At 43.5% G+C, this 27,377-nt stretch overlaps 2 protein-coding genes across 2 annotated transcripts in view; one reads left to right on the plus strand and one right to left on the minus strand.

The window, feature by feature from the left end:
- LOC310996402 (protein NLRC3-like) overlaps window positions 1-27,377 on the plus strand; it is a 260,542-nt gene that overhangs the window by 82,165 nt on the left and 151,000 nt on the right. The window lies entirely within an intron of this gene.
- Window positions 455-16,338, minus strand: LOC310996400 (galactose-3-O-sulfotransferase 2-like; the record flags this gene model as incomplete). The annotated part of the gene is made up of 4 exons (XM_083985775.1): window positions 16,264-16,338; window positions 7,628-7,732; window positions 5,396-6,083; window positions 455-1,414 (listed from the first exon to the last, which is right to left on the minus strand). The coding sequence occupies exons 1-4, from the start codon at window positions 16,314-16,316 to the stop codon at window positions 455-457; spliced, it is 1,806 nt and encodes a 601-aa protein (XP_083841901.1). The 5' UTR covers window positions 16,317-16,338.

The raw sequence follows: 27,377 nt of genomic DNA on the forward strand, positions 1-27,377 counted from the left end.
GTAAATTGATGAAAACGGCCGTGTTTTTGTTTTTAGGTGTCTTGGTCATATCAGATTATACTTAGAATTTGTTTATTACAAAATGTAGATTGAAACATTCATGTAGAACGGTTTTGTTTTTACTAGCCTGAGTTTTTCCTCAGTGGATGTGAGGGTCTAAGGACAGAGGATGTTGTTGTGATGCCATGTAAAAGCCTTTTGAGACAAACTGGTGGTAAAAACGGGCTATAGTAATAAAATTGCCTTATGTGTTAATGTTTATCTGTAAAGGATCCTCAATGATGCTATTAACGTGGGTGATCTATAAATGTCCTTAAATGATTGAAAACACCACACTGCTCATTCACCAACAATGCAGAGATGTCAGTTCTTTTGCTAAACCCATATTCCTCCACCAGGAGGCGCTGCCATTGGACCAATGCTGTCCTTACTCTCTTTTATCCCGGCGCTCGGGTCAGGACACGCCCGTCCTGTCGTCTCTGTGTGTGTGAGTCAGCGGCGCTCCGTCTGAAGCACCGGGTCTGAGCCCCGGTCTGGGTCTGGTCCGGCGGCCCCCCCCGGGAGGAGGAGGGACGTTGCGCGCGGTGCGTTTGAGTCTGGCGGCGAGCTCGGGGAACTGGCGAGCGTACAGCCGCTCCGTGTACTGCAGCTCCGGGGTGATCAGCCTCTGGCACCGGCCTCTGGTCTCCGGGTCCAAGTCCCGGTTCAGGTTGTAGCCCTGGATCACCGCCGCTCCGTACTGGAACGGCTTCAGCCCGGCGTCCTCGATCCGCTGGGGGTCCACCGCCGCGCCGCCGTCCTTCAGGCAGGCGTCGGCCAGTCGGCGCCGCAGCTCCCGCAGCTCCGACACCTCCCGCCTCATCCGCTCGGCGCCGACCAGCCGCTCCGCGCGCCGCCAGAAGGAGGCGTTGAAGTGCAGGTAGATGCTCCAGTCCAGGGCGTTCCAGCGCCGGATCTTCTCCGGGGCGTCGGCCGACAGCGTGCGGCGCGTCTTCTCGCTGCGGCTGTTGAGCTTGAAGGAGACGACGTCCTCCAGCGGCCAGCAGAGCGCGTGTCGCAGCAGCACCATGGACTCGTCGAAGTACTCCGAGATCAGAACCAGCTGGAAGTCCCGCTCGATGGCCGCCACCGCTCGGCCGGCTCGCGCCTCCAGCTCGGCCTCATCGCCGCCGTCGGCCGCCGCCACGTCGTCGTTGTCGAGGCCGAAGTCGAAGGCCAGGATGTTGTGGGCGTAGTGGTTGTTGGCGGCCGAGGCGTTGTAGCCGCTGCGGCCGGCGGCCAGGAAGTGGTCCAGGCTGCGCGTCTTGTGGAACGCCGGGATGCTCTTGTAGTAGGTGAAGATGGACTCCATCATGGCCACGGGGTTCCTCAGGATGGAGAAGTAGAAGGTGTCGGCCGGCATCACCTTGGCCACCTGCCACACAGGAGAAGACATGCACTGTGTTTGTGAAACAAGTTGGCCGCTGTGGTTAAAGGGATAGTTCACCCAAAATTCAGATTTCACTCATTATTTTAACCTTTGTATTAAAAGTTCTAATGTCTTAGGTTAGTTTTATTTCGGTCGGTAGTGAATTCCACATCTGGGAACCCTTTATAGAGAAGGCTGTTTGGCCAAAGGAGGTCTTCTTACGGCGTGAGATTTTACAGTTGCCACTCGCCGTACCCCTGGTGATCCTTTCACTATTTTGTCTTCTAAAAATGACTACACAGCACATCTGTAACCAAGTTCTGCAAACACTTAAAAACCAGTTTGACAGACGAAAATTTTAAGAAATTGTCAAAACTAAGCAAATCATACTGCTTCAAGATGAGACAGTGATGCCACTTTATTGGTTTATTGGTTACAGCAAAGTGTAATTAACCAATCAAGTATAACTTGATATTTGATTGATTTGATTTGATTTGAAATGTTTTATTCAGTCACATCACACAATAGCAAACATTATCGACACAATTGTGACTGAAAAGGCACAGGCAGAAGCATAATGCTTATGTTAATGCCTGTCCTACATACCAAATTAAGCTACGCAGCATTCTTACAATATAAAAAACAAACAAACTCACAATAAGACAGAAGACAACAACTAACTAGCAAACAAGCAAACGAACAAACAAAACTAAACTACTATGATCTCCTCCCCCTCATGTGGACTAAGGGCTGGGAGAAGTTTCAGAGTCCTCCGTGGCTTCTCTGAGTTACAGGGGGTCTCGGCGTAGCAGTGCATGTCCATATGACGGTTGCAAATGGATAACAACTGTCTTCGTAACAAAAAGACACACCAAAAAACATCCAAATACCTCCATGCTGCTCGTATGTAATGACTGTCTTGTATTGAAGCCCTGACATGAGAAATTGTTCCGAAAAATGTTTAATAAATCTATGTTTTAAGCTTGTTTGTAGAGGAAGTTCCCAGTGTCTCAGTTCACTGCTCTGCCTGTGTGACCGGAGGAACAATTTCTCATGTCGGGGCTTCAATACAAGACGGACATTACATACGAGCAGCATGGAGGTAATTGGATGTTTTTTGGTGTGTCTTTTTGTTACGAAGACAGTTGGCAGAGGTGGGTAGTAACACGCTACATTTACTCCGTTACATTTACTTGAGTAACTTTTTGGATAAATTGTACTTCTAAGAGTAGTTTCAATGCAGCATACTTGTTCAAATTTGAGAAACTGTGGCTAGTAAATGATGAGGATGACGTCAGCCCTGGTATGTCGTGGATAATAGTGGATAATGTCCGTGAAGGTTCTCAGTCATCCAGGTCGTCTTATTCTTTTTCCTCCCTAGGAAGTTTAAACCCCATGCACACCTGGAGACATGACTCCTAATCACATGACCACCCCCCCAATCATAGGACACACACACACACACACACACACACACACACACACACACACACACACACACACACACACACACACACACACACACACACACACACACACACAGTTAGACACATCAGACACTACACCCACACAAAGAGCTTATGGACAGTTCATAGATCTTTCAGAGATAGGCCTATGTAAGTTATTGTGGCTGAATTTGTATTAATTTATGTTACTTTGTAAAAAATGTCATTTAGGCTTTTGTCTTAGTTGTTAAATGTTGTTCTTTGTCAATATCTGGATTTTTTCATTGCTATTATATGTTTGTGTATTTGATTAGGCCTACATTTACGCGCTGATCATTAAAGGAACAAATCAGAGGTTACTCAGCAGTTACTCAGTACTTGAGTAGCTTTTTCACCAAGTACTTTCTACTCTTTCTCAAGTAAATGTTTGAATGGCTACTTTTTACTTTTACTTGAGTAACATTATTCTAAAGTAACTCTACTCTTACTTGAGTAAAATTTTTGGCTACTCTACCCACCTCTGATGGACATGCAGTGCTGCACGGAGACCCGCTGTAACTCAGAGAAGCCACGGAGGACTCTGAAACTTCCCCCAGCCCTTAGTCCACATGAGGGGGAGTAGGAGATAATGAGTGGAATTTGAAATTTGGGTGAACTATCCCTTTAACATCAGAGGTCAACACATCGAGCTTCTTAAGCCCTAAAAACAGAGACGTTCAGTACGGAAGCGTAGCGCTGTCACACCGAGGGAAAAACAAGGGCTCAGTATCAGGTAATTCCATGAAAGGTTTGTTGTTATAACAATATCTTTTCACATGATTTTAACAATATCTTTTTCACGTTACCACATGAAATTATCACGTTATTTCGTGAAAATATGTTGAATACTGTGGTAGTACAGTGATTAGAGCAGTTAGCTGCCATGGTGACCGGGGATCGATTCCCAAGTGGGCTGCATATTGATTGGATGGCTACTTTTCTTACTTGAGTAAATGTTTTGGCTGCTCCACTCACCTCTGGACATGCAGAAGAACACTTGATAAATAAACTGTTTTGGTAAACAGTTCAGTGCAGTGACCTCTGACCCTGACCTTCTTGTTTCAGTCGCTCTCCTCCTGTGTTTACCGTTGCCTTGCCAACGCAGGCGGGAGGAAGAGGTGGAGTTGTTGAGGTTGACATTTTTCTAAGTGCTGTGTGAAATGCCAGAAAGCTAAGAGTTGATCTGTGGGACGGTGTCATGTGAGCTGTAGCTCCGCCCCCATCGACACCCCAGCAGCACTAAACAACTTTTTCTCCCTGAAGCTCCGCCCCCACACTGCAAAAACTCAAAATCTTACCAAGAATATTTGTCTTATTTCTAGTCAAAATGTCATTTCTAGTCAAAACAAATCTCATTCTACTTAAAATAAGACTCATCACATTAAAAGCAGCTTGTTTTTAGACACTTTTTACTTCTTTCAAGCAGATTTTCACTTGAAATAAGTAGAAAAATCTGATAGTGGAGCAAGTTTTTCTTTCTTATTACAAACACAAAAAACTTACTTTCACTGGCAGATTTTTCTACTTATTTCAAGTGAAAATTAGTTTGAAACAAATGAAAATGATCTAAAAACAAGTTAATTTTTAGGTGATGAGTCTTATATATACGGGCTTTGTTCAGCTGGATGCAGCCACCGCACCTCACACAGGCTGAGAAACAACCACAGACGCACTTTTACAGGAGAAAAAGTGTCTAAGGACAGAGGATGTTGTTACGATGCCATGTAAAGCCCTTTGAGACAAACTGTTTGTAAAAACGGGCTATAGACCGAATCTCCTTGTTACTTCCCGGTAGAAAACCAGCTGTAATGTGAATGAGATCAATAGTAACGAACAAGAGTTTAGCTATATATCATATTTTTCACGCCCTGTCACCGTTTAGACAAATCTGAAATGATTGAAGAAACATTACTATTTCTGTGTGTGTGTTTTGTGTTGCTATGTGTTGTATTTATTCAGTTTGGGGGAATCACAGTGTCTAGAAAGCATCAGTGGTTCAGCTGACAGGGACAGCTAACGGTAGCTAAGCTAATGGTGGTAGCTAAGCTAACAGTAGCTAAGCTAACATCAGGACGTCAGCTGTTAAAACCCTCCCGTTGTGGGACACGACATGAAACTACTCCAGTTAGCTCAGTCATGTTGGAACTCAGATATCCGCTGGAGAAAATATTTTTTCATGGAGCGTTTATTGAGTCACTGAGTTATCAAAGTTAAACAGGTAGCTAACCGTTAGCCCGGCTAATCTATGATATACATGACTAATTACAAAAATGTGCACACGTAAATAGTAATGTTTGTCCAATCATTGGTTTTATAGACTTTACAAACATCAGATTAGTCTAAACGGTGATATAGTGACATGAAAAATTAGATAGTGAAACTCTCGTCCGTCACTATTGTTCTCATGCTGGTTTTCTACCAGGAAGTAGTTGGGAACAACAAGGAGATTCGTTCTGTACTAATAAAATTGCCTTGCCTTACATCGTGTCGGCTCCTCACTCACCTCAGACTTCCTGAACCTCATGTGGTTGCACATGATGTCGAAGCGGGCCGCCGTCCGGCCGCCGACGCCCCCCCTCCGGCTGCCGACGCCCTCCACGAAGTGCGAGGTGAAGAAGAACGGGTAGAAGAGCTGGCTGTGCCGGTTGACCGGCAGGGCGAAGGTCAGGTTGCGGCTCTCGCCGTAGCGGTACAGGATGTTCAGGATGGTGCTGCTCGCCGTCTTGTGCGTCTTCAGGAAGACGATGTGGGACTTTGGCCGGCAGCTCGGTTCTGGTTCTGGTTCTGGACCTGCAGTCTCGGGGGTCCCGGTGCCGTGCAGGACCAGAGGATCTGGGTCCGGCCGCCCCCCCGGGTCAGAGTCCACCACATGGTTCAGGGTCTTATCCTTCACAACATCATCATGGTTCAGGATCTTATCCTTCACAGCATCATCTGATGGGTGTCGTTGGGCCCCCTCCGGAGGGTCTGGACCCGGCCGCCCCCCCGGGTCAGAGCCCGTCTCGTGTCGTTGGGCCCCCTCTAGAGGATCTGGACTCGTCGGTTCTGGTCTCGTGTTCTGACTGAAGTCCCAGACCACAGGACTCAGCTGCTGTTTGCTGATGGTGGATCTGAGATGTGGTGGTTCTGGTTCTGGTTCTGGCCCTGGTCCTGGTCCCGGTCCCGGTCCCGGTCCTGTCAGCTTGTCAGTCCTGGAAGACAGACAGTCACAGTCAGTGTGATGAAGTTTGTGGTGTTTAAAGGTTCAGTCTGGAGTTTTGAGCCCAAAAATCAACATTCGACTTGTACAAATGAAATCCGTCTTAATCGTCACCTCTGGGCTTTTAGTCCTGTGTGGTGGGGGCTGTGTCTGCAGTGTGTCTTTCGATAAATCTATGGTTTTGTCTCTATGGTTATTTTGTTATTATTAGTGGTGGTGGAAATGCTGGGCGAGCCGACCAGCGTTTCTTTACTTTCGGTTTCGTGGCGAGTCATGAGAATAACGCCGCCGAATCTCCGTTTATGGTGGGAACTACGACGGTATGTGATCGTCTTCCAACCTCTGACTTTAATTCTTGATGAATGAAAACATGAGTCTGTCTTGCGCCGGTCAAAGAATTTCACGGTGCGCGGAGGCTCATAAATGTAGTGTGGAAACACTTCGCTTTTCCTAAACTCCTCGTTGTCCCTTTAACTAGTCCTTCATACTTTGTGCTATTTCAACAATTCATACATCAAAATGTTCAGCTTTTCCGCAACATAGGTGACTTTTCTCTTTTCAACTATTCATACTTCATACATACGTCTTCAAACTCTGAAACTACTAGTCCTACTTTGAACCTCATTTACTTTCACTTACAGACTTCATTCAAATTCTGATCTGTAGACAAACTTCTAATGTATTCAACCTGTGTACAACTTTTTCATATCTTGTACCGTTTTTGAGATAAATCCTTTAAGACCGCATGTGCTTTTGTTAACAGTTTGTAGCCACACGTCAAAAATGCACAGACTTATTAATATAATAATAATTTTAAATATTTTTTAAATGCAGCTAGGGAGCTCTCTGCTCACATTAATTTTTTTTCCGAGCCGAGCAGATGGAGCTCCGGTTTGTAACGTGCTGTAAATGTCATTATACGAAGTTCCCTATTTCTACTTCTTGCTTGTATTCATACTATTCTGCTAAACTTTCAACTATCATTGAATAATCTCACATTCATGAAAGTCTCAACCTCCCGTTACCTCAAGTATTGCTATAGTCCAGTGGGTAAGGTGGCTGCTTGCCCACCCCAAGCTCATGGGTTTGAATCTCAGTCTTGTTAGTGAATCAGCCTCTTCTAACTGTGACTACGACCACTTGCCCTGGCTTGTTTTCAGATCTTGCATGAACAACCTTGATAATGTATATGCCCCCCCCCCCACCTTCTATCTTTACCTCTTTCTATCTTGGTTTGTCTCAACATGTTTCTTGTTTATACCGCTGCTCTAAGACGACTGTGTGCTCTCTGTGGCCTAGTGGCAGAGTGAAGGTCTACTGGCCTTGAGCTCGTGGGTTCGATTCCTCCCTTGGTCGTATTTGCATGTTGATCACTACTTGCACTATTTGCTAATTCAGCAATGGCGTTCAGCTGCTTTCAGCATTCACATGTATTTCCTTCAGGAAATGCAATTTTTATTTTTTTTAATTGTTTTATTTTTTCAATGAATAAAACAAACAAATAAACTAAACTAAACTGAACAGGTGAACATTTACCTGGCTGAGCGAGTGACAAAGGTCTGGAAGGCGATGCAGACCAGGACCAGGAGCAGCAGGATCCACAGAGAGTGACGCCGGCTGCACAGCCCCCTCCTCACACACCTGTAACACACACACACACACACACACACACACACATGAATTAAACTTATTGTGTAGTTTTAATGTGGCGGTGTATTTATTAAACAAATTATCCACCACTTTATTTTCCCATGATCCATTGCCACACGCCACAACGGAAGTGGGTTTTAGTAGCATTCTAGCGAGTGGCTAACTGGTAGCATTAGCCACCGGTTCTAGCGAGCAGCTAACTGGTAGCGTTAGCGGCTAACTGTTAGCGTTAGCCACCGGTGTAGGTACCACATGTGGGGGCTCCGGGCTGCCAAAACCGTTTTGACTAAATCTGATGTTTGTTAAGTCTTTAAAATGAATTATTGAACAAACATTACTATTTCTGTGTGCACGTTTTTGTAACTAGTCATGGTTATCGTAGTTGTTAGCTTTGCTGCTGCTGACAGCTAACAGCAGTAGCTAAGCTAACAGCAGGACGTCAGCTGTTAAAACCCTCCCGTTGTGGGACACGACATGAAACTACTCCAGTTAGCTCAGTCATGTTGGAACTAGGATATCCGCTGGAAAAAATTGTTTTTTCATTGACCGTTTATTGAGTTATTGTTTATTGACACTGCTAACGGCTAACAGCTAACGGTTAGCCCAGCTAATCTAAAATGTTTGTTCAACAATTGGTTTTATAGACTTCATAAACATCAGAGTAGTCACAACGGTGATATAGTGACGTGAAAATGTGACATAAAGCTAAAACCTCGTCCGTATTGTTCTCATTAAAACTAGGTACAGTTTTGCTTCCATGCATGTGTGAACGGCTTGTTGCTAGGCGCTTGACGTCATTGTATCATCACCAGCTCTGTTTAACATCGCTACACGGATCCACTCAATCGGATATTTTTTTATTTCTACACTTTTTTATCCGTTTAAAAATATCTCTGTTCATGTGGGTGAATTTGCAGTGTTGGTGTGGTTGAGAGGCCCGATGGACAGAAAAATGTGTGTTTAGGAATAAATCGTATTCGTGTCGTCCCGGCCTCAGTCTCCACAACACCGGCTACGTTTACATGGACAGTTTCAAACGGCTTCAGAAAGGTTTGGTTTGAATCAATGTCTTTGAAGATTTCAGCTTGAGCGTATACATGCGCCGATGAAACAAACGCTTCGAATGTGCCCGCAGCCGTGAGTGATTGCGTTACTATGCTTACAACAGTATTGATTACAGAAGTGCTACAGCTGTGTGGCCGAAATACATGGTTTGTTGAGCGCAGTCTTTGCTGTTATAATATTTCTCTGTATTAAACAGCAGCGTGGCATGTTCCTCTCTACAGAGCTGTTGTAATCCCAACCCTCCTTTATGGGTCAGAGAGCTGGACTCTCTACCGAAAGAACATCAGGACCCTGGAGAGGCTTCACCAGCAAAATCTTAGGAATCAGCTGGGAAGAACGCATCACAAACAACGAGGTTCTAACTCGCGCTGGCCTCCCAAGCGTGGAGGCTCTCATCGCCAAGAACCAGCTGCGTTTCCTCTGCCATTTACGTCGCAGGAAAGACTCATCCCTCCCCAAACAGACTCTGTACGGGGAACTGGCTCATGGTTCGAGGCCGATAGGTGGGCCAAAAAGACGGCTGAAGGACCAGCTCAAGCAGCTTCTTAAAAGGTTCAGAAACTTGAAGCAGACAGGACACAAGCTGCAGAAGCGAGGCGCAAACAAAGACATCTCTGCTCTCCTCCAACACTCTCATGTACAGACTGCCCCCGACTCTTTCATTCACACCTTGGTCTTTACAGCCATCAACAAGCACCTAGACGGAGAGCCCAGCAGGCTCAGAAGGAGAATGTCTAAAGCAGGGGTGTCAAACATGCGGCCCGCGTGCCAAAACCGGCCCCGGCAGAGGGTCCAATCCGGCCCTCAGGATGAATTTGTCAAGTGAGATAATTTGAAATTGCACATATTTTTATCAAGAAATTTCAGGTTGTTCATAAATGTTTTGTAAAAGGATAGTTTGTTAACTGTTAACATCTTAATAATGTATTAAAACAAAGTGAAAAATTCAAAGTTCTTTTTATTTATAGACTATCAAGCTATTATTTTACTGGTCCGGCCCACTTGAATTCAAATTGAGCTGTTTGTGGCCCCTGTACTAAAATGAGTTTGACACCCTTGGTCTAAAGGGAGGAGGAGAACAGATCCTTGATGCACGAGGTTGCCATGATGACCGCTTCCTCCTCCTCCTCCTCCTCCTCCTCCTCCTCCTCCTCCTCCTCCTCCTCCTCCTCCTCCTCTCTCTGCATGAAGTTTTGGACACCAAGTGGAAACAGCACTTCCGTATGACCCGCCAGTCCGTTATGAAATTTCTTGATCATTTCTTGATCAACCCGTTTCAAGTGTGTACATGACTGACAGATCTCTTGAGAAAAGGTTTAAAGGTTTAAACCACCCCCTTCAATCTGGTTGGAATTTCAACAGTAATTGAAACGGTTTGAGGTGTTTACATGAAGTATTTTCAATCGGTTTGGTCTCCCAAACTTTTCTGAAACCTTCTCGCAGCAGCGCTGACAACGCCATCATGACATCATCACCACTCCTCCTCCTCTCTGACTGACACATTCCCCAAGAATTCAGATGTTTCTAAATAGTTGGCCTCTGGTTCACCCCACACACACACACACACACACACACACACACACACACACACACACACACACACACACACACACACACACACACACACACACACACACACACACACACACACACACACACACACACACACACACAAACACACTCACACACTCATGTGAAGACACACTCTCTCTCAGGACTCCGCTACACTGTTGAAACTCTGAGACGCCAAAATAAAAGCTGTGAATCTCAGCACTTCCTGAATGTTTTCAAAATAAAAGCCTGCAAGACTATTTCCATGGAAGTAGTGTAGTAGTTTTACAGTAATATGAAAGTCTGTGTTAGAGTAAACAACTCTATCTACATCTTTCTATCTATCATCTCCCTCTCTCCGTCTCTTTTTTCTCTCTTTTTCTTCTTTCTTTCTTCCTTCTACCCCAGTTCTCTTTCTTTCTTTCTTTCTTTCTTTCTTTCTTTCTTTCTTTCTTTCTTTCTTTCTTTCTTTCTACCCATCTCTTTCTGTCTTTTTCTTTCTTTCTATCTCTCTCTCTCTTTTTACTTCTTCCTTTCTACCCCTTTCTCTGCCTTTTTACTTATTCATTTCTCTCTTTCTGTATTTCTTTCTATCTACCCCGTCTCTTTGTCTTATTACTTCTTTCTTTCTCTCTACCCCTCTGCCTCTCTCTCTCTCTCTCTCTCTGTCTCTTTCTATATCCATCCCCCTCTCTCTGTCTTTCGCCCATAGAAACACATTCATCTCTCAGCCTTCAAGTTTTATGTTTTAGCTTTAGCCTTTTTCAACATTGGCTTAGCAGTCTCTTCAGCAAACTCAGCATTGTTTCAACAATTTCTTCTGCTCATTCAGCAATAGAGTTCAGCTGCTTTCAGCATTCACACGCATTTCCTGCTGGAAATGCTTAATTTTTCTACTTAACTTTACTCTACTTTTTACTACAACTCCACAAGAATTTATTTTTTCTAGTTGTTTAATGTTCTTTATTATTTACACCTGTAGCTGTAAACCTGCTCCAACTTCTCCTTGTGCACTTGAACACATCACGGAGAAGTGGGCGGGGCTTAGACAGCTCCAGTTGGAACATTTAAAACACGAGTGAAATCTCCAGGTGTTTTACATGTGGCATGCAATGTGGTATGCAAATGAGGGGGCGGAGCCACAGGTGAATGCCACATGTTTCCTCAGGCGACGTGAACATCTGGAGCTCAGACTCACAAACACTCATGAACTCTTCACCTCTGAGACCTGAAACCTCTAAGACCTCTTTTCCACCAAACTGGTTCCAGTTCTAGTTCGGTGCTTAACTGGTTCAACTCTGGTTCCTCCAAAGAACCACTTTGCTTTTCCACTGGTGAGGAGCCGAGTCAGAGCCTCATCCCCATCCAGCTAGAGCCACTCCAGAGTATTCATCAACATGAGGGGAAGGCAATAATGACTGGAGGAATTTCATTTTTTGGTGAACTATTCCTTTAAACATGATCTCAGTGGTTCAGGTCTCAGTGGTCCAGGTCTCATACCTCTTTCCCACCGAACTGGTTCTGGTTCTGGTTCGGAGCTAGTTCCTGCTTAGCACCGGTTCTTGGTTCTTAGAACTGGTTCCAGACCAGCACCAACTTCTTGCTGGACCAGAGCTAAGAACTGGTTCTTCCAGGGGCTGGCAGCGGGGTTACCTTAGCAACAAGACCAGCAGGGTTACCTTAGCAACAAGACCAGCGCTAAGATATACAGACACGTTATCGCTACGTATTAAGTTTGTTTATCGATGTAAACACAGTTGAAGCTAACTAGCTGAGCTACAGGCAGTGGCTAACAGCAGCTAACGCTTATATCAAAACATATCGCCGTCAAACGTAGTTGCCGGTCGCGGCGATTACAGCGAAGATGGCTGCTTTTTCCTTCATTTTTTTCAGCCGGGTTTGGAGTTATGGCTAATTAAAAGCCTAGTCTGTGCTTCTACGTCGGGTCCGGTGTTCAACACCCGCAGGTCGGTCCGGGTTTTAATGTTCTGGTCCGTTTCTAACTGTAGCATCAGCGTTAGCCGCTGTTAGCTAGGCTGTTAGCGGCTAACAGGTCTGTTTCTAACTGTAGCAGCAGCAGAGACAGGACCAGCTCCTGGATGTGGAGTGTTTTTTATTCCTCAAAGTGCATCTGGAGACCCGGGAGGCCGGTTCCTAGTCCAACCAAAACTTTATATGAGAGTAATAGGGCCCGACACAAAAAACCTCCATAAAACTACACAACAACCATTTAATATTCCTCCACACTGCTCGTCCACTGCGATCAAAGTGTCCTGAAGGGAGACAGTCCAGAGTTTACTGGAAACTACCTCATTGAGGCAAGTCACCAGGTAAAGTCACTACAGGACTGTTGAGGCTGTAAAAATGTCCTCAATGAGGTAGTTTTGGAGGTTGGAAGACGATCAGATACCGTCGTAGTTCCGACCATAAACGGCGATCCGGCAGCAGCGTTATTCCCATGACCCGCCAGGCAGCGTCCGCGAAACTGAAACTATAGGAAATGCTGACAAAATAATGATAGAGACAAAACCATATATTGATCTAAAATGGGCCCATTAACAAGTGGTAACGTAGATTCATCCACATTAATATGAAACTCTTTTAGAACCAAATACAAACTGCTGGTTGTCCCTTTAACTCCTCCCTCTGAACAGCTCTGAAGGGCTGAGACGTTCATCTTCCTGCTCTTAACTCTGAAACTTAAAATTACATCACTAAGAGCTGCTTTTAGTCTTAGGAATCTTTGTGATCATAGAGACCAGAGACCAGATCTCAGAGTCCTAGACCAGCTGTGGAGGTTGTAGAGGAACAGTTAGAGATAAAAGTTCGTATTCAAATTCAAACGTCTCGCTCTAAATGCAAATTCACTTGTTCATCATCCTGTTTGTTTTAGCTGGTTCCACTACGGTCTCTGTGTGTCTGTGTGTGTCTGTGTGTGTGTGTGTCTGTGTGTGTGTGTGCGTCTGTGTGTGTCTCTCTCTGTGTGTGTGTGTCTCTGTGTGTGTGTGTTAGATTGTGCTGAACACACACTCTGTAACACAAACTGCTTTTAGCCACTTCATCATATTCAGATGTTTCACATTAAAAACCAGCAGCCTGGAGACTTCTAATGTGAAACATCTGTGTGTGTGTGTGTGTGTGTGTGTGTGTGTGTGTGTGTGTGTGTGTGTGTGTGTGTGTGTGTGTGTGTGTGTGACTGACAGCTGCTCTCCACCAATCACAGCCCAGAACAACAACAACGACAACAACAATCAGAGAGAAGACCAGCACCTGAAGAGGAACCTGAGCTACAACCGACACTCAGACAGATGTGTCCAGATGAGACGCTGTGTGTGTGTGTGTGTGTGTGTGTGTGTGTGTGTGTGTGTGTGTGTGTGTGTGTGTGTGTGTGTGTGTGTGTGTGTGTGTGTGTGTGTGTGTGTGTGTGTGACTGACAGCTGCTCTCCACCAATCACAGCCCAGAACAACGTCTACAACAACAACAATCAGAGAGAAGACCAGCACCTGAAGAGGAACCTGAGCTACAGCCGAAAGCTCCACAACCGACACCGAGACAGATGTGTGTGTGTGTGTGTGTGTGTGTGTGTGTGTGTGTGTGTGTGTGTGTGTGTGTGTGTGTGTGTGTGTGTGTCTGTGTGCGTGCGTGCGTGTGTGTGTGTGTGTGTGTGTGTGTGTGTGTGTGTGTGTGTGTGTGACCTTGGCCTGGACGTCCTCTCCACCTGGACGATAGTGTTACGTTATCAGGACCAATCAGCCGGCGGCGGCTGCTGATTGGCTCACGTTTCCGTCTCATGGAAACTGGGTCAGGATCCAGTATCAGGTCCAGTATCAGATCCTGAGCTGGTGACGTGACGCTGTACGCTGCTACGCTGCCCCCCCGTCCCCCCCGTCACCACGACGACGACACACTTCCTGTCTGTGTTGTTTCACAGGAATTAAACTAGGCCTAATTCATTTAATTGAGGTGAAATTCTCTCTCAGGAGAATAAAACCATTTAAAACCCAGAGTCAGTCAGGCCACACTGAGACCTGGTCCTGGTTCCACCCGGGACCTGGTCCACATCCTAGTCCTGTTCCTGGTTCAAAAATTAAACATCTTTCCAAGAATATTTGTCTTATTTCTTGTCAAAATGTCTCATTTCTAGTCAAAACTAAACTCTTTCCACTTAAAATAAGACTCATCACCTAAAAATCTACTTGTTTTTAGATCATTTTCATTTGTTTCAAACTAATTTTCACTTGAAATAAGTAGAAAAATCTGCCAGTGAAAGCAGGTTTTTTGTGCTTGTAATAAGAAAGAAAAACTTGCTCCACTATCAGATTTTTCTACTTATTTCAAGTGAAAATCTGCTTGAAAGAAGTAAAAAGTGTCTAAAAACAAGCTGCTTTTAATGTGATGAGTCTGGCTATCAAATAAAAGGCATAAAAGCCAAAAAATATACCTAAAAAAAAAAAAAAAAGATGGCGCCGTCCTCGTGGCTGCCTGTAGCCGCAGCTCCCGACGTCTTTTTTAAACTTTTGTTTATTTGTCGGTTCGTTCTTTTCGTTTGTTTTTCTGATACTTTGCTTCATACTTTTGTACATTACATTCTATTTTATTTGCTATTGCTATTTCATTATGTATAGTTTGTTCTTTATATTCTTATTCTTTATATTCTTATACTATATGTTGTTATCGTCACTGTGTGTCTGTGTAATGCTGCTGCTGCACTGTCATTTCCCAGCTTGGGATCAATAAAGTCTATCTATCTGTCTATCTGTCTGTCTGTCTGTCTGTCTGTCTGTCTGTCTATCTATCTATCTATCTATCTATCTATCTATCTATCTATCTATCTATCTATCTATCTATCTATCTATCTATCTGTCTATCTATCTATCTATCTGTCTATGTGGTCCAGATGTGGTCCAGCTGTGGGAATCGAACTTGCAGCAGGTCGTCGTGACAACGTTGTTAATTTCCCATCAGCATCAGTTACTTGACCTCACCTGCTCCTCTGAGTCCTAATCGACCAATCAGAGCGATGATCGCTGACACACATCGACCAATCAGAGCGATGAGCGCTGACACACATCGACCAATCGACCGGTATCGATTCTCTCTCTTCATCAGAGTCCAGAACAGCACCAACTTTCATTAGTGGCTGTTGTTGTTACCACTTCATTACACACTGCACAAACTCACATAACTCTTACCAAGAATATTTGTCTTATTTCTAGTCAAAACAAATCTCATTATACTAAAAATAAGACTCATCACCTAAAAATGAACTTGTTTTTAGATCATTTTCACTTGTTTCAAACAAATCTTCACTTGAAATACGGTAAGTAGAAAAATCTGATAGTGGAGCAAGTTTTTCTTCCTTATTATAAGCACAAAAAACTTCCTTTCACTGGCAGATTTTTCTACTTATTTCAGGTGAAGATTTGTTTCAAACAAGTGGAAATGATCTAAAAACAAGTTCATTTTTAGGCGATGAGTCTTATTTTAAGTGGAAAGTTTTGACTAGAAACGAGACACTTTGACAAGAAATAAGACAATTATTCTTGGAAAAAGTTTGAGTTTTTGCAGTGCATGGCGCATTACAGTAACTGTTATAACACGTCTATCTATCTATCTATCTATCTATCTATCTATCTATCTATCTATCTATCTATCTATCTAGTCTAGTCTAGTCTAGTCCAGTCTAGTCCAGTCTCTCCGTGTCTCGGCTCGGACCTGGACCTGTAGAGTGACCCACTCAGCTGTTCTGGGACTTGGACCGACTTAGCTCCGTAGTTCCGTGTTTACCGGGCGCAGCGGAGCCGCTTGGCCGCCGCTCGGCGCTCGGGAGGCGGCCAGCGGAGCAGCGACGCTCCGGCTGAAGCTCCGGAACCACGGAGTTAAAGCAACAAGAGAAGAGACTTACGAGGTGACGGAGCTGAGCGGCGGCTCTCGGCTCCATCTCCGCGGGGAAAACATCACCCGAACCCCGACACGAGTCCTGGTCTGTCCCGGTCCGGTCTGTCCTCTCCCTCTCTCTCTCCCTCTCTCTCTCTCTCCCTCCCTCCTCTACACTGAGACTGGAGCTCTCTCTCTCTCTCTCTCTCTCTCTCTCTCTCTCTCTGGACTCCTCCTGCTGAGCCGTCATCACTCAGAGAGACAGAGAGAGGGAGAGAGGGAGGGAGGGAAGGGAGGGAGAGGAGAAAAGAGAAAGAGGGAGGGGAGAAAAGAGAAAGGGGGGGAGGGAGAGAGAGGAGAAAAGAGAAAGAGGGAAGAGGGAGGGGAGGAGAAAAGAGAAAGAGGGGGGAGAGAGAAAGAGGGAGGGAGGAGAGAAAAGAGAAAGAGAGAGGGAGAGAGAAAGAGGGAGGGAGGGAGGGGAGAAAAGAGAAAAAAAACTGCAAAAACTCAAAATCTTTCCAAAAATATTTGTCTTACTATTTCTTGTAAAAAATGTCTCATTTCTAGTCCAAACTAAACTCTTTCCACTTAAAATAAGACTCATCACCTAAAAAATAACTTGTTTTTAGATCATCATCAGATCATTTTCACTTGTTTCAAACACATTTTCACTTGAAATAAGTAGAAAAATCTGCCAGTTAAAGCAAGTTTTTTGTGCTTGTAATAAGAAAGAAAAACTTGCTCCACTATCAGATTTTTCTACTTATTTCAAGTGAAAATCTGCTTGAAAGAAGTAAAAAGTGTCTAAAAACAAGCTGCTTTTTAATGTGATGAGTCTTATTTTAAGTAGAATGAGATTAGTTTTGACTAGAAATAAGACAAATATTCTTGGTAAGATTTTGAGTTTTTGCAGTGTACTAGCTCCTTATTAGTAATGATTAAGCACGTATTGACACCTCATTCTTCATTTTATTAATTTTTTTTATCCCTGTCTATATTCTGAAGGTTTTTACAGAGGGGATTGTTGATATATCATTCATACAACATTTTATTCCAAAAAAACAAAAACAAAAAAAGCGAAATTTGATATTTTAGGGCTGGTGACAGTATTTTCTCATTTACAGAGTGATAAAAAGAGATATCCAAATTCCTCATTGGAAAAAACTTCTGACTCTAATATAATATAATATATTCAACTAAATAAAACAAAGTAGCTTTATCCATTGTTCAGATTTATGTTCTGGAAATGTATGCAAATTAGTGCATATTTCATTAGATATTGCCCCATTTACACATTTACACATAAAATTTGACAAAACTTGTAATACAAAAAACATTTGTCTTAATGTGAGTGATAAACGTGGGAATTTCATGGTGATACGTGTTAATTTAAATTCTCAGAGTGACAAGTCAAAGTGACACTACTAAAATAATTCCATACTCACAAATAAAACAAATCGACAAAGACAATAAACAAAGATATTGCAAACAGTGGAAAACAGAAACTCAAACAATCAATAAAGTAGAATGTTATAATTTACTGGACAGAGAATTTCAATTGGCCCAATACAACATACAGACCATAAACTTTCCATTGAAACTGGTCGACTCGCCATGAAAGAGAACGGCTAGAAAGAGCAAAAAGAAGAGGGATTAATAAAGTAAACCAACCAACCAACCAACCATCCATCCAACCAACCAACCATCCATCCATCCAACCAACCAACCAACCATCCAACCATCCAACCAACCAACCAACCAACCATCCAACCAACCAACCAACCAACCAACCAACCAACCAACCAACCATCCAACCATCCAACCAACCAACCAACCAACCAACCATCCAACCATCCAACCAACCAACCATCCATCCATCCAACCAACCAACCAACCATCCAACCAACCAACCATCCAACCAACCAACCATCCAACCAACCAACCAACCAACCAACCAACCAACCATCCAACCAACCAACCAACCAACCAACCAACCAACCAACCAACCAACCATCCAACCAACCAACCAACCAACCAACCAACCAACCATCCAACTAACCATCCAACCATCCAACCAACCAACCAACCATCCAACTAACCAACCAACCAACCAACCATCCAACCAACCATCCAACCAACCATCCAACCATCCAACCAACCAACCATCCGACCGACCGACCGACCGACCGACCAACCAACCAACCAACCATCCAACCATCCGACCGACCGACCGACCGACCATCCAACCATCCAACCATCCAACCAACCAACCATCCAACCATCCAACCAACCAACCAACCAACCAACCAACCAACCATCCAACCAACCAACCAACCAACCAACCAACCAACCAACCAACCAACCAACCATCCAACCATCCAACCAACCAACCAACCAACCAACCAACCAACCAACCAACCAACCAACCATCCAACCAACCAAAGAATCTGTGTCCACTGTGAAACAGGACAATACAGTAGAGACACAAACTCACTTTGTCCCCAATACAAAGACATTAGAGAAAAATTATTTCCCAAATTTAAGGAAAAAATCCCTGACTTCCTCCAACAAGACAAAACCATCCAGATCCTTCTGGGAGAAGACAGACCCACACACACACACACACACACTTTATTTAGTATAGTTTTTTATTCTATACGTTGTAGTTTTTCATAACTCTGAAGTTGATTGTTGTGTTTCGTTGAGTCTTGTTGCTTTGACAACAACAAAGTCGACGTGACGTTCAAGACAATAAAGAGAATTTGAATTTGAATTTCAGAGAGAGGAGACCCTGAATCTGACTCAGTGTCTTACACTGTTGTGTAGTTATAGTTGTGTAGTTGTGTAGTAGTGGTGTGATACCAAGCCCAGAACCAGGTGGACCAGGTGAGTTTCCCCTCAGGTGACGACGTGTTTCAACAGATTCATCATCAGTCACAGGTCTCTGGTCTGTGTGAATGTGGTCTAGGTCTCTGGTCTAGGACTCTGTGTATCTGGTCTCTCTCTGGTCTAGGACTCTGTGTATCTAGTCTCTCTGTGGTCTAGGTCTCAGGTCTCTGGTCTGGGACTCTGTGTATCTGGTCTCTCTGTGGTCTAGGTCTCAGGTCTCTGGTCTGGGACTCTGTGTATCTGGTCTAAGACTCTGAGTGAATGTGGTCTAGGACTCTGTGTATCTGGTCTCTCTGTGGTCCGAGGCCTCAGGTCTTAAATCTGCTCTGATGTTATGATTTTACCCTGTTGACATTTATGAGCCAATAAAAGAGCAGTAGTTACTGGCTGCTGCTGCTGGACTGCTACTGCTACTACTACAGCTGCTGTAGCTGTAGCAGCAGTCTGCTAGGCAAGACAAGGCCGTTTTATTTGTACACTGCAAAAACTCAACATCTTTCCAAGAATATTTGTCTTATTTCAAAATGTCTCATTTCTAGTCAAAACTAATCTCTTTCCACTTAAAATAAGACTCATCACCTAAAAATTAACTTGTTTTTACATCATTTTCACTTGTTTCAAACTCATTTTCACTTGAAATAAGTAGAAAAATCTGCCAGTGAAAGCAAGTTTTTTGTGCTTTTAATAAGAAAGAAAAACTTGCTCCACTATCAGATTTTTCTACTTATTTCAAGTGAAAATCTGCTTGAAAGAAGTAAAAAGTGTCTAAAAACAAGTTAATTTGTAGGTGATGAGTCTTATTTTAAAGGGACAATGAGGAGTTTCTATTTGGTTATAAAAAAGTCTGATATTAATGTGGATGAATCTCCGTTACCACTTGTTAATGGTCCATTTTAGATAAATCTATGGTTTTGTCTCTATGGTTATTTTGTTATTATTAGTGGTGGTGGAAATGCTGGGCGAGCCGACCAGCGTTTCTTTACTTTCGGTTTCATGGCGAGTCATGAGAATAACGCCGCCGAATCTCCGTTTATGGTGGGAACTACGACGGTATGTGATCGTCTTCCAACCTCTGACTTTAATTCTTGATGAATGAAAACATGAGTCTGTCTTGCACCGGTCAAAGAATTTCACGGTGCGGAGGCTCATAAATGTAGTGTGGAAACTCCTCGTTGTCAAAACAAATAAGACTTGTCACATTAAAAAGTAGCTTGTTTTTGACACTTTTTCCTTCTTTCAAGCATATTTTCACTTAAAATAATCTGAAAGTGGAGCTATCTAAAACTAGAAGTTTTTCTTTCTTATTACAAGCACAAAAAACTTACTTTCACTGGCAGATTTTTCTATTTATTGTGAATTTAAGTGAAAATTATCTAAAAACAAGTTAATTTTTAGGTGATGAGTCTTATTTTAAGCGGAAAGAGATTAGTTTTGACTAGAAATTAGATATTTTGACAAGAAATAAGACAAATATTCTTGGAAAGATCTTGAGTTTTTGCAGGACGGTGGCCCTGAAGGCTCATTCTACGAGCGTCTCAGACCTCCTCCTCCTCCATAGCCATATTCAGCCCATGTCAACGATTAGATCAGATTATAATCTCATTAGATTATAATGCGATTAGCAGCAGTGAAGGTCGTTGAGGAGGCGGAGCTTGAACAGAGTCCATGGCGGTCTCTCTGAAAGTGGATCTTCTCCTCTCTTCTCTTCTCTTCTCAGACCAGAGCTGAGCTGGTCTGTGTCGGTATGTGAGTCCTCTTTGTCTGAGGGGGGGGTGAGGGCGAGGGGGTGGGGGGGAGGTTGACATGACAACGCCTCCTTTGTGTCCACCACCAACACGGAGGTAAACTGATCCGGCATCAGTCACAGTCACAGCCTCAACACGGCATTGTGCCGGTCTCGGTCCGGGTCCTCTGATTGGCCGCCCCGGCTGTCACCCCAACACATGATCCACATGCCCCCCACCCCCCCCCCCCATCAGAGGCTTTATCCAGCTGGTTTGTTTCTTTTCAAGAATTAAATCTGTTCCGAAACCCCCCCCACTCCGAATGGACAGACGGATGCAATCAGTCTGTTTGGTTATCAACTTGTGACTTGTATGAATATGAATTTGAGTAGTTTTTTAAACTGTAGCTTCTTGTGAATATTTCTGGTTTCTTAATCCATGATGACAATAAACTGAGTGTCTCTTTGGCTTGTGGACAAAACAAGAAAAAAAAGAAAATAATTGAATCTAGGAGGTTTTCTATCACAGTCGTATGTTGCCACTCCTGTGTTTTCTGTGTTTTCTTGTTGTCTAGTTCAGTGGTTCTCAACTGGTGGGTCGGGACCCAAAAGTGGGTCTAGACCCGTTCTGGATGGGTCACGGACAGCTGGTCAAAAAAGTAAATAATATTTAATGCACATCTGATGTTGGACATGTCTTTTATTTTGAAAAATAACTTATTTTGAAAGGCAGGAGACACGTGAACACATGCAGTTGTAATGCTCCTCCTCACTTTCTGATTATTTGCTCCATTTGCTCTGAATGCAAAGATATCAGTTTCTTATTAATGTGGCCTGAATGCAGTGAATCTGGTTTTGTTTTGTGGGTCTTTATTTTGTGTAATTTGATATTTATTCACTTTAGTGAACATGCTCTGAATGCAGAGATGCATTAGAAGTCAAATATATCGTTTTGTTGGTCTCCATTTTGTGCAGTTTGGTATTTTTTTTATTCACTTCCGTACATGCAGTTGTCATGGTAACTCCTCAGTTTCATTCATGTGCTCTGAAATGCACTTTGCTCAATAAAGAGCTAAATGAGTTTTTAAAGGCTTTAAAAAAAATTCTTGGTTTGAATTCTATAAAAGTGGGTCGTGACTTAATGACCATGGGACAATGTGGAGCCCAGAGTGAGACTAGTGGAGAACCGCTGGTCTCGTTGTTCTTGCAGAGTCAGTTGAAGTCGAGTGGGTTTTTCAGACCAGACTGGGTGTGGCTCGAGCACTGGAAACACGGCCATTTGTTTTCATCAATTTACCAGCCAGTGGGCAACACACATACATTGGAGTGAATGGGTTTTCTGGGCGCTTTTGCAATACCCATATCCTGCCACTAGGGGCGCATGAGGCTTACCACGGGAGTCAATGGTGGTGTCACTATGCTGTTTTTGTTTTTAGGTGTCTTGGTCATATCAATTTTTTTTTCATTTTTTCATTTATTAGTTTATTTCATAGGGACAGTGCACCACTAATCAACAGAGTTAAAAGAAAAACTGTAAGTGGGCCAGAGTTAGCCAACAAGGCTAGTTTTCGTCCGTTGTCCCTGGCCAGATGTTAAAGGCAACCTAAAAGCCAAAAAAAGGGGGCAACAATTAAGTACTTTAACGCTTATAATTTGTTTATTATAAAATGTAGATTGAAAAATTAATGTAGAAAACTGGATACACAACCGCCATTCCAACATCGGCCTTTAATCGTCTAAATGGCAACACTTAATTAGGCAACACTTTACTTGACGTCTATAACACATTATAACCATATTTATAATGAGTTAGAATGCAGTTATAGCACTGTATAACTATAATTATAAACACTCATAAATGATCATAATGCTTTATAACAATAATCATAACACACTATAAAGCATTTTATCACAACTTATAAGGTCAGGTATTATAATAGGTTATAATTGTTAGTAACTGGCTGACAATGCCCACATCGATAATGCATCATTAATATAGTTACAATGTGTTATAATTGGCTCATAAACGTGTATAACTCTCATTATAAACACTCATAAATTATCATAAGGCTTTATAACAATAAGCATAAGACATTATAGAGCATTATAACTCTATTATAATACTAAGACCTTATTAGCCATTATAAAATGCTCTATAATGTGTTATGCTTATTGTTAGAAAAGTCTTATGATAATTAATGAGTGTTTATAATGATAGTTATACACGTTTATAAGCCAATTATAACACATTATAACTATATTAATGATGCATTATAAATGTGGGCATTGTCAGCGAGTTACTAACAGTTATAACATTTTAATACCTGACCTTATACAGTGGGTACTAGTTTCATTTGGACGGTTTCACGCGAGATTCACGCGTGAGTCACGGGAGGCTCACGCGGATTTTTTGTGGAGGAGTAATTGTGTTTTCACCAGAAGCTGCAATGTGCCCAAACAACCGCCAGGTGGCATCTGTGAGCAGCAGATCGCCTCCATAAGACAGCAGCACGGAGCAGTGAACACGAATGGGGAATGCAATATAATAATAATACAGTAGCCTATAGTTTTTCCATGAGAAAAATGTAACGACGGCAGCTATACGTCTCACTCTCTTTTATCGATCCTCTTGTCAGCTCCAAACACACCCATCTGCACCGCGATTACGGACCACAGCGTGGTTTTCTACACAGCAGTTAATTAACTCAGTGGGTGATGCTGCCGGTGTGTTTTTAAAATGAGCCAACTACTGTAGGCTACAGTAGTGTTCATTCCCCACCTTGTTTGACTGAGAGTGTAGCTGGATGATTTCTCATGAATGAACGGGCAATAGCCTACCGTAAAACACCAAATAAAGGCCCGGGCGTTTATTTGCTTAAATCGCTCAAATCAACAGGCGTTTATTTGGGACCTGCGTTTATTAATTGTGTTCAACCTGGACCTCCTTCTGGGGAAAGAGGCTTCACTCTGTGGCGGCATGCGGCGGTGCCTACGTGCGTTCCTCAAGGCACTACAGCCGGGGCGGACTTGTTCTCTGTCTCGCTGACCTCCGCGGTCCTGGCCCGCACAGGTATCAGGAGACTGAGACCCCCCGTCATGTCGGTCCTCCGCCCTTACTGATCCGCAAGTTGCAAAAACCCTGCGGACGCCCAGTCTCTCCACTCCTCTCCCCACTTCAGCAGCTGTGTTGGCTCGCTCCACCGTCCTTTTTTTTTTTGATTGAATGAAGTAGGCCTATAACTAATAATAATGCAACGTATAGCCTAAATAAATATGCGTATGAGTAATCAGAGAACAGTAGGCTGTTTACGCTACTTTTAAAAGTCATTTAAAACGAGGAGCGAGCCGAGCCGACACTGTGCAGCCCAGGACAGGTGCTGAAGTGAGGATGAGAGGAGTGTACAGACCGGGCAGGAGCAACCAGCCCAGAGGCGATCACTGATATAGCCTATATGTGCGGCTATATATACCGTAGGCCTATGTGTGTGTTTGTGTAATGCAGGGGTGCTTTAAAAAAAACACAGTTGTCTGGACAGCAGGCATTTTTCTTACAACCAACCTCAAAAGCGAGGGCAGGTCCGCCGAAGCATCATTCCGCCCGTTGTCTTTGTTGTCACTTTGTTGTCGCTCCACAGAGAGCACATGGCTACTTAATTATGCACGTGCTGACCATATATGGTTGTGAGGCATTCTGGGGGTGGAATATGAGGTGTGTTCATGTCCGCACCATTCTTGGGTCCGGTGTGATGTATCAATGGAATATTGCGGAGAGTTGTGCGTACGCACAGCTTGATCAGTGTTTCCCACAGAAAAAATAAATAAATAAATAAATAAATGTGTCCACGGCACGTGTGTTTACGTGCGGGCACCGCACGCGAGAGAGGCGGCAGGTTGAGAGGCTGACTGGCGGAGATGAGAGATGGTGAAACGCTAGCATGGTTATTTAAAACACCATCTCTGATCTCTGCCCGCACATAGACAGACACAGGTTCACAGACAGGGGCGCACGGCAAATGCAGCTGCAGCGCTATTAAACTAGAGCAACAGCAACTCTCATATTTAAATTGTGTTTTATATTGATTTCATATATTTCACTGATTGCAATTAGGCTATAGAATGCTGTGTGTTTTATTGAAAGTGAGGCTATAGGTGAAAATCGCTACATGGGGTTTGCCGGTGCATATTCTCATTTGTCCAGGTCATAGTATTTCAAAGGAGGTTAAAATGTAAAGCAACTGGACTTAGTTATTTGTCTAGGAAGACGTTTCACCTCTCATCCAAGAGGCTTCATCAGTTCATGTAGCAGCTGACCAGGCTGGGACTGGTCCAACTATCTGGTGTGGAGACTCACTATTTAACCTCTTGTGTGGGCGTTTCACAAGGGTGATGATGTCACTGGTTCCCTTTTGTGCTCCAAGTGCCAACGACAGTCGTTGGAGTGACAGTCGTTGGAGTGACAGTCGTTGGAGTGACAGTCGTTGGTGGGAAGTTGGTTTCGAAACCAACTTCCCACCAACGACTGTCACTCCAACTACTGTCGTTGGCACTTGGAGCACTAAAGGGAACCAGTGACATCATCACCCTTGTGAACGCCCACACAAGAGGTTAAATAGTGAGTCTCCACACCAGATAGTTGGACCAGTCCCAGCCTGGTCAGCTGCGTACATGAACTGATGAAGCCTCTTGGATGAGAGGTGAAACGTCTTCCTAGACAAATAACTAAGTCCAGTTGCTTTCGATTTTAACCTCCTTTGAAATACATGGGGTTTATATGCAGCGGTCTGTAGGACCATAGACACATCAGCGACACATTAGCACCTTCATTTATCTCTGATCAATAGGTGTGCTTGTGGATACTTCACTCAAGTAGGCTACAGCCCTGCCCCCCACAGAACTTCACACAGCTGTTCAGTCAGCTTAGAAAAACCGGTTCTTACAATAGCTACCTCTCCTCACACTTTTCATAAGCCGGAGGACAAAACTGTAGGCTTCATTGTTTCGTTTCATTTCGTTAAGTGAAAATCATCTCTGAATTATGGAACTAAAAATAAAATAGGCCTATCTTTAAAAAAAAGATCCTATGATATTTAGCCTAATTGCATTATTTTTATTCAAATGTGACTGAGACCTTTATCTACCTAAACAGAGGGTAACATGAATAAATATCCTGTTTTGTATTTTTCTGGAAACTGTTAGCCTACGTGACCGCGGCACTCTCTCCCCCCTCTCTCCCTCCCGAATTGGGCATATTATGATAAATATAACTGTAGATGAAAACAATAATTGAAGAAAAAAATAAGCTATTGTCGGCCCGAGGTATAAATGCCCAGAAATCGAATGTTTCATTTGTGTAAGTTGTAAGCTTCAGAAACCATCACACATGGAAAAGTCACGGACTGAGAGACCTGTAGTTTTAATGTATAAACAAAGTCATTTACGTAAGAAAAACACAAACGCCTGTGTGAGACCATCTGGGTGGTTCTAGTGTTAACATTAGCCTAATGAAGAATGAAGAAAACACGTTACAAATGAACTATGACCGAATTGACAGCAGAAACAGTGTGCACTTATCTCAAGGAAATTTAAATCGAATGCAACTGTAACTTGTAATCCAAGATGCTTCAGCCTCATGGATGAGAGGTGAAACCTAGACAAATAACCAAGTCCAGTTGCATTCGATTTAAATTTCCTTGAGATAACTATGACCGGGAGTCCGGGACAAATGAGAATATTCACAGGCTTAGTGCATGTGCACACGCCGGCCGGAGTCACTCGCAACAATGTAGCTTTCCCTCGATTAAAGTAGTTCTGTCATCTCCCACTTTGTACCGGATAAGAGACAGCACCCGACAGATGCTAAATGTTTGGATGCAACAAAGTCACTGTTAACAAAATCAGCATCTAATCTGTCCCTTCAAGAGCAGCTGCTGACAGATGTGCATTATTGCTCTGCTCGTGAGTCCAGCAGCATCGGGTCCAGGCTGCTGGCACGGACGTAGCGATCGTGGGCTGTGAGTGGATTGTTACATTCACCAGAACTTGCAGAACTCAAACTACTCAAACTTGGAGCCACCCGGCCAGGCTACAGGAGAGATCAAAAATATGCAGGGGACCCCCAAAAGGCTGAGAACCACTGATCCTGTTGAACGTAGGCTACTGTAACCACTGTGAAACAATAAAAAAACAACATTAATCTGATTGACCGGCGTAGCGGTCCCTCTCTCCATCCACTCTCTAGCTCTCTCGACCACAGCTGCAAATGAAGTACCTATGGCATATGAACAGCGCCACTCTCCATTGCAGCTACGTTGTGGTCAAACGTGGAATTACCCCCAAATCTTTTGAGCTGCATCTCAGTACGATGCTTCCACCTAGTGGCTACAGTGTGACCTACAATTTCACGCAACGCGTGAATCACGCTTTCCGTGAGGGAAACGTCCAAATGAAACTAGTACCCACTGTAAGTCATGATAAAAAGCTTTATAGTGTGTTATGATTATTGTTATAAAGCATTATGATCATTTATGAGT

The sequence above is a fragment of the Trachurus trachurus genome (genome assembly GCF_905171665.1).
Source record: "Trachurus trachurus genome assembly, chromosome: 13".
NCBI classification, from domain to species: domain Eukaryota; kingdom Metazoa; phylum Chordata; class Actinopteri; order Carangiformes; family Carangidae; genus Trachurus; species Trachurus trachurus.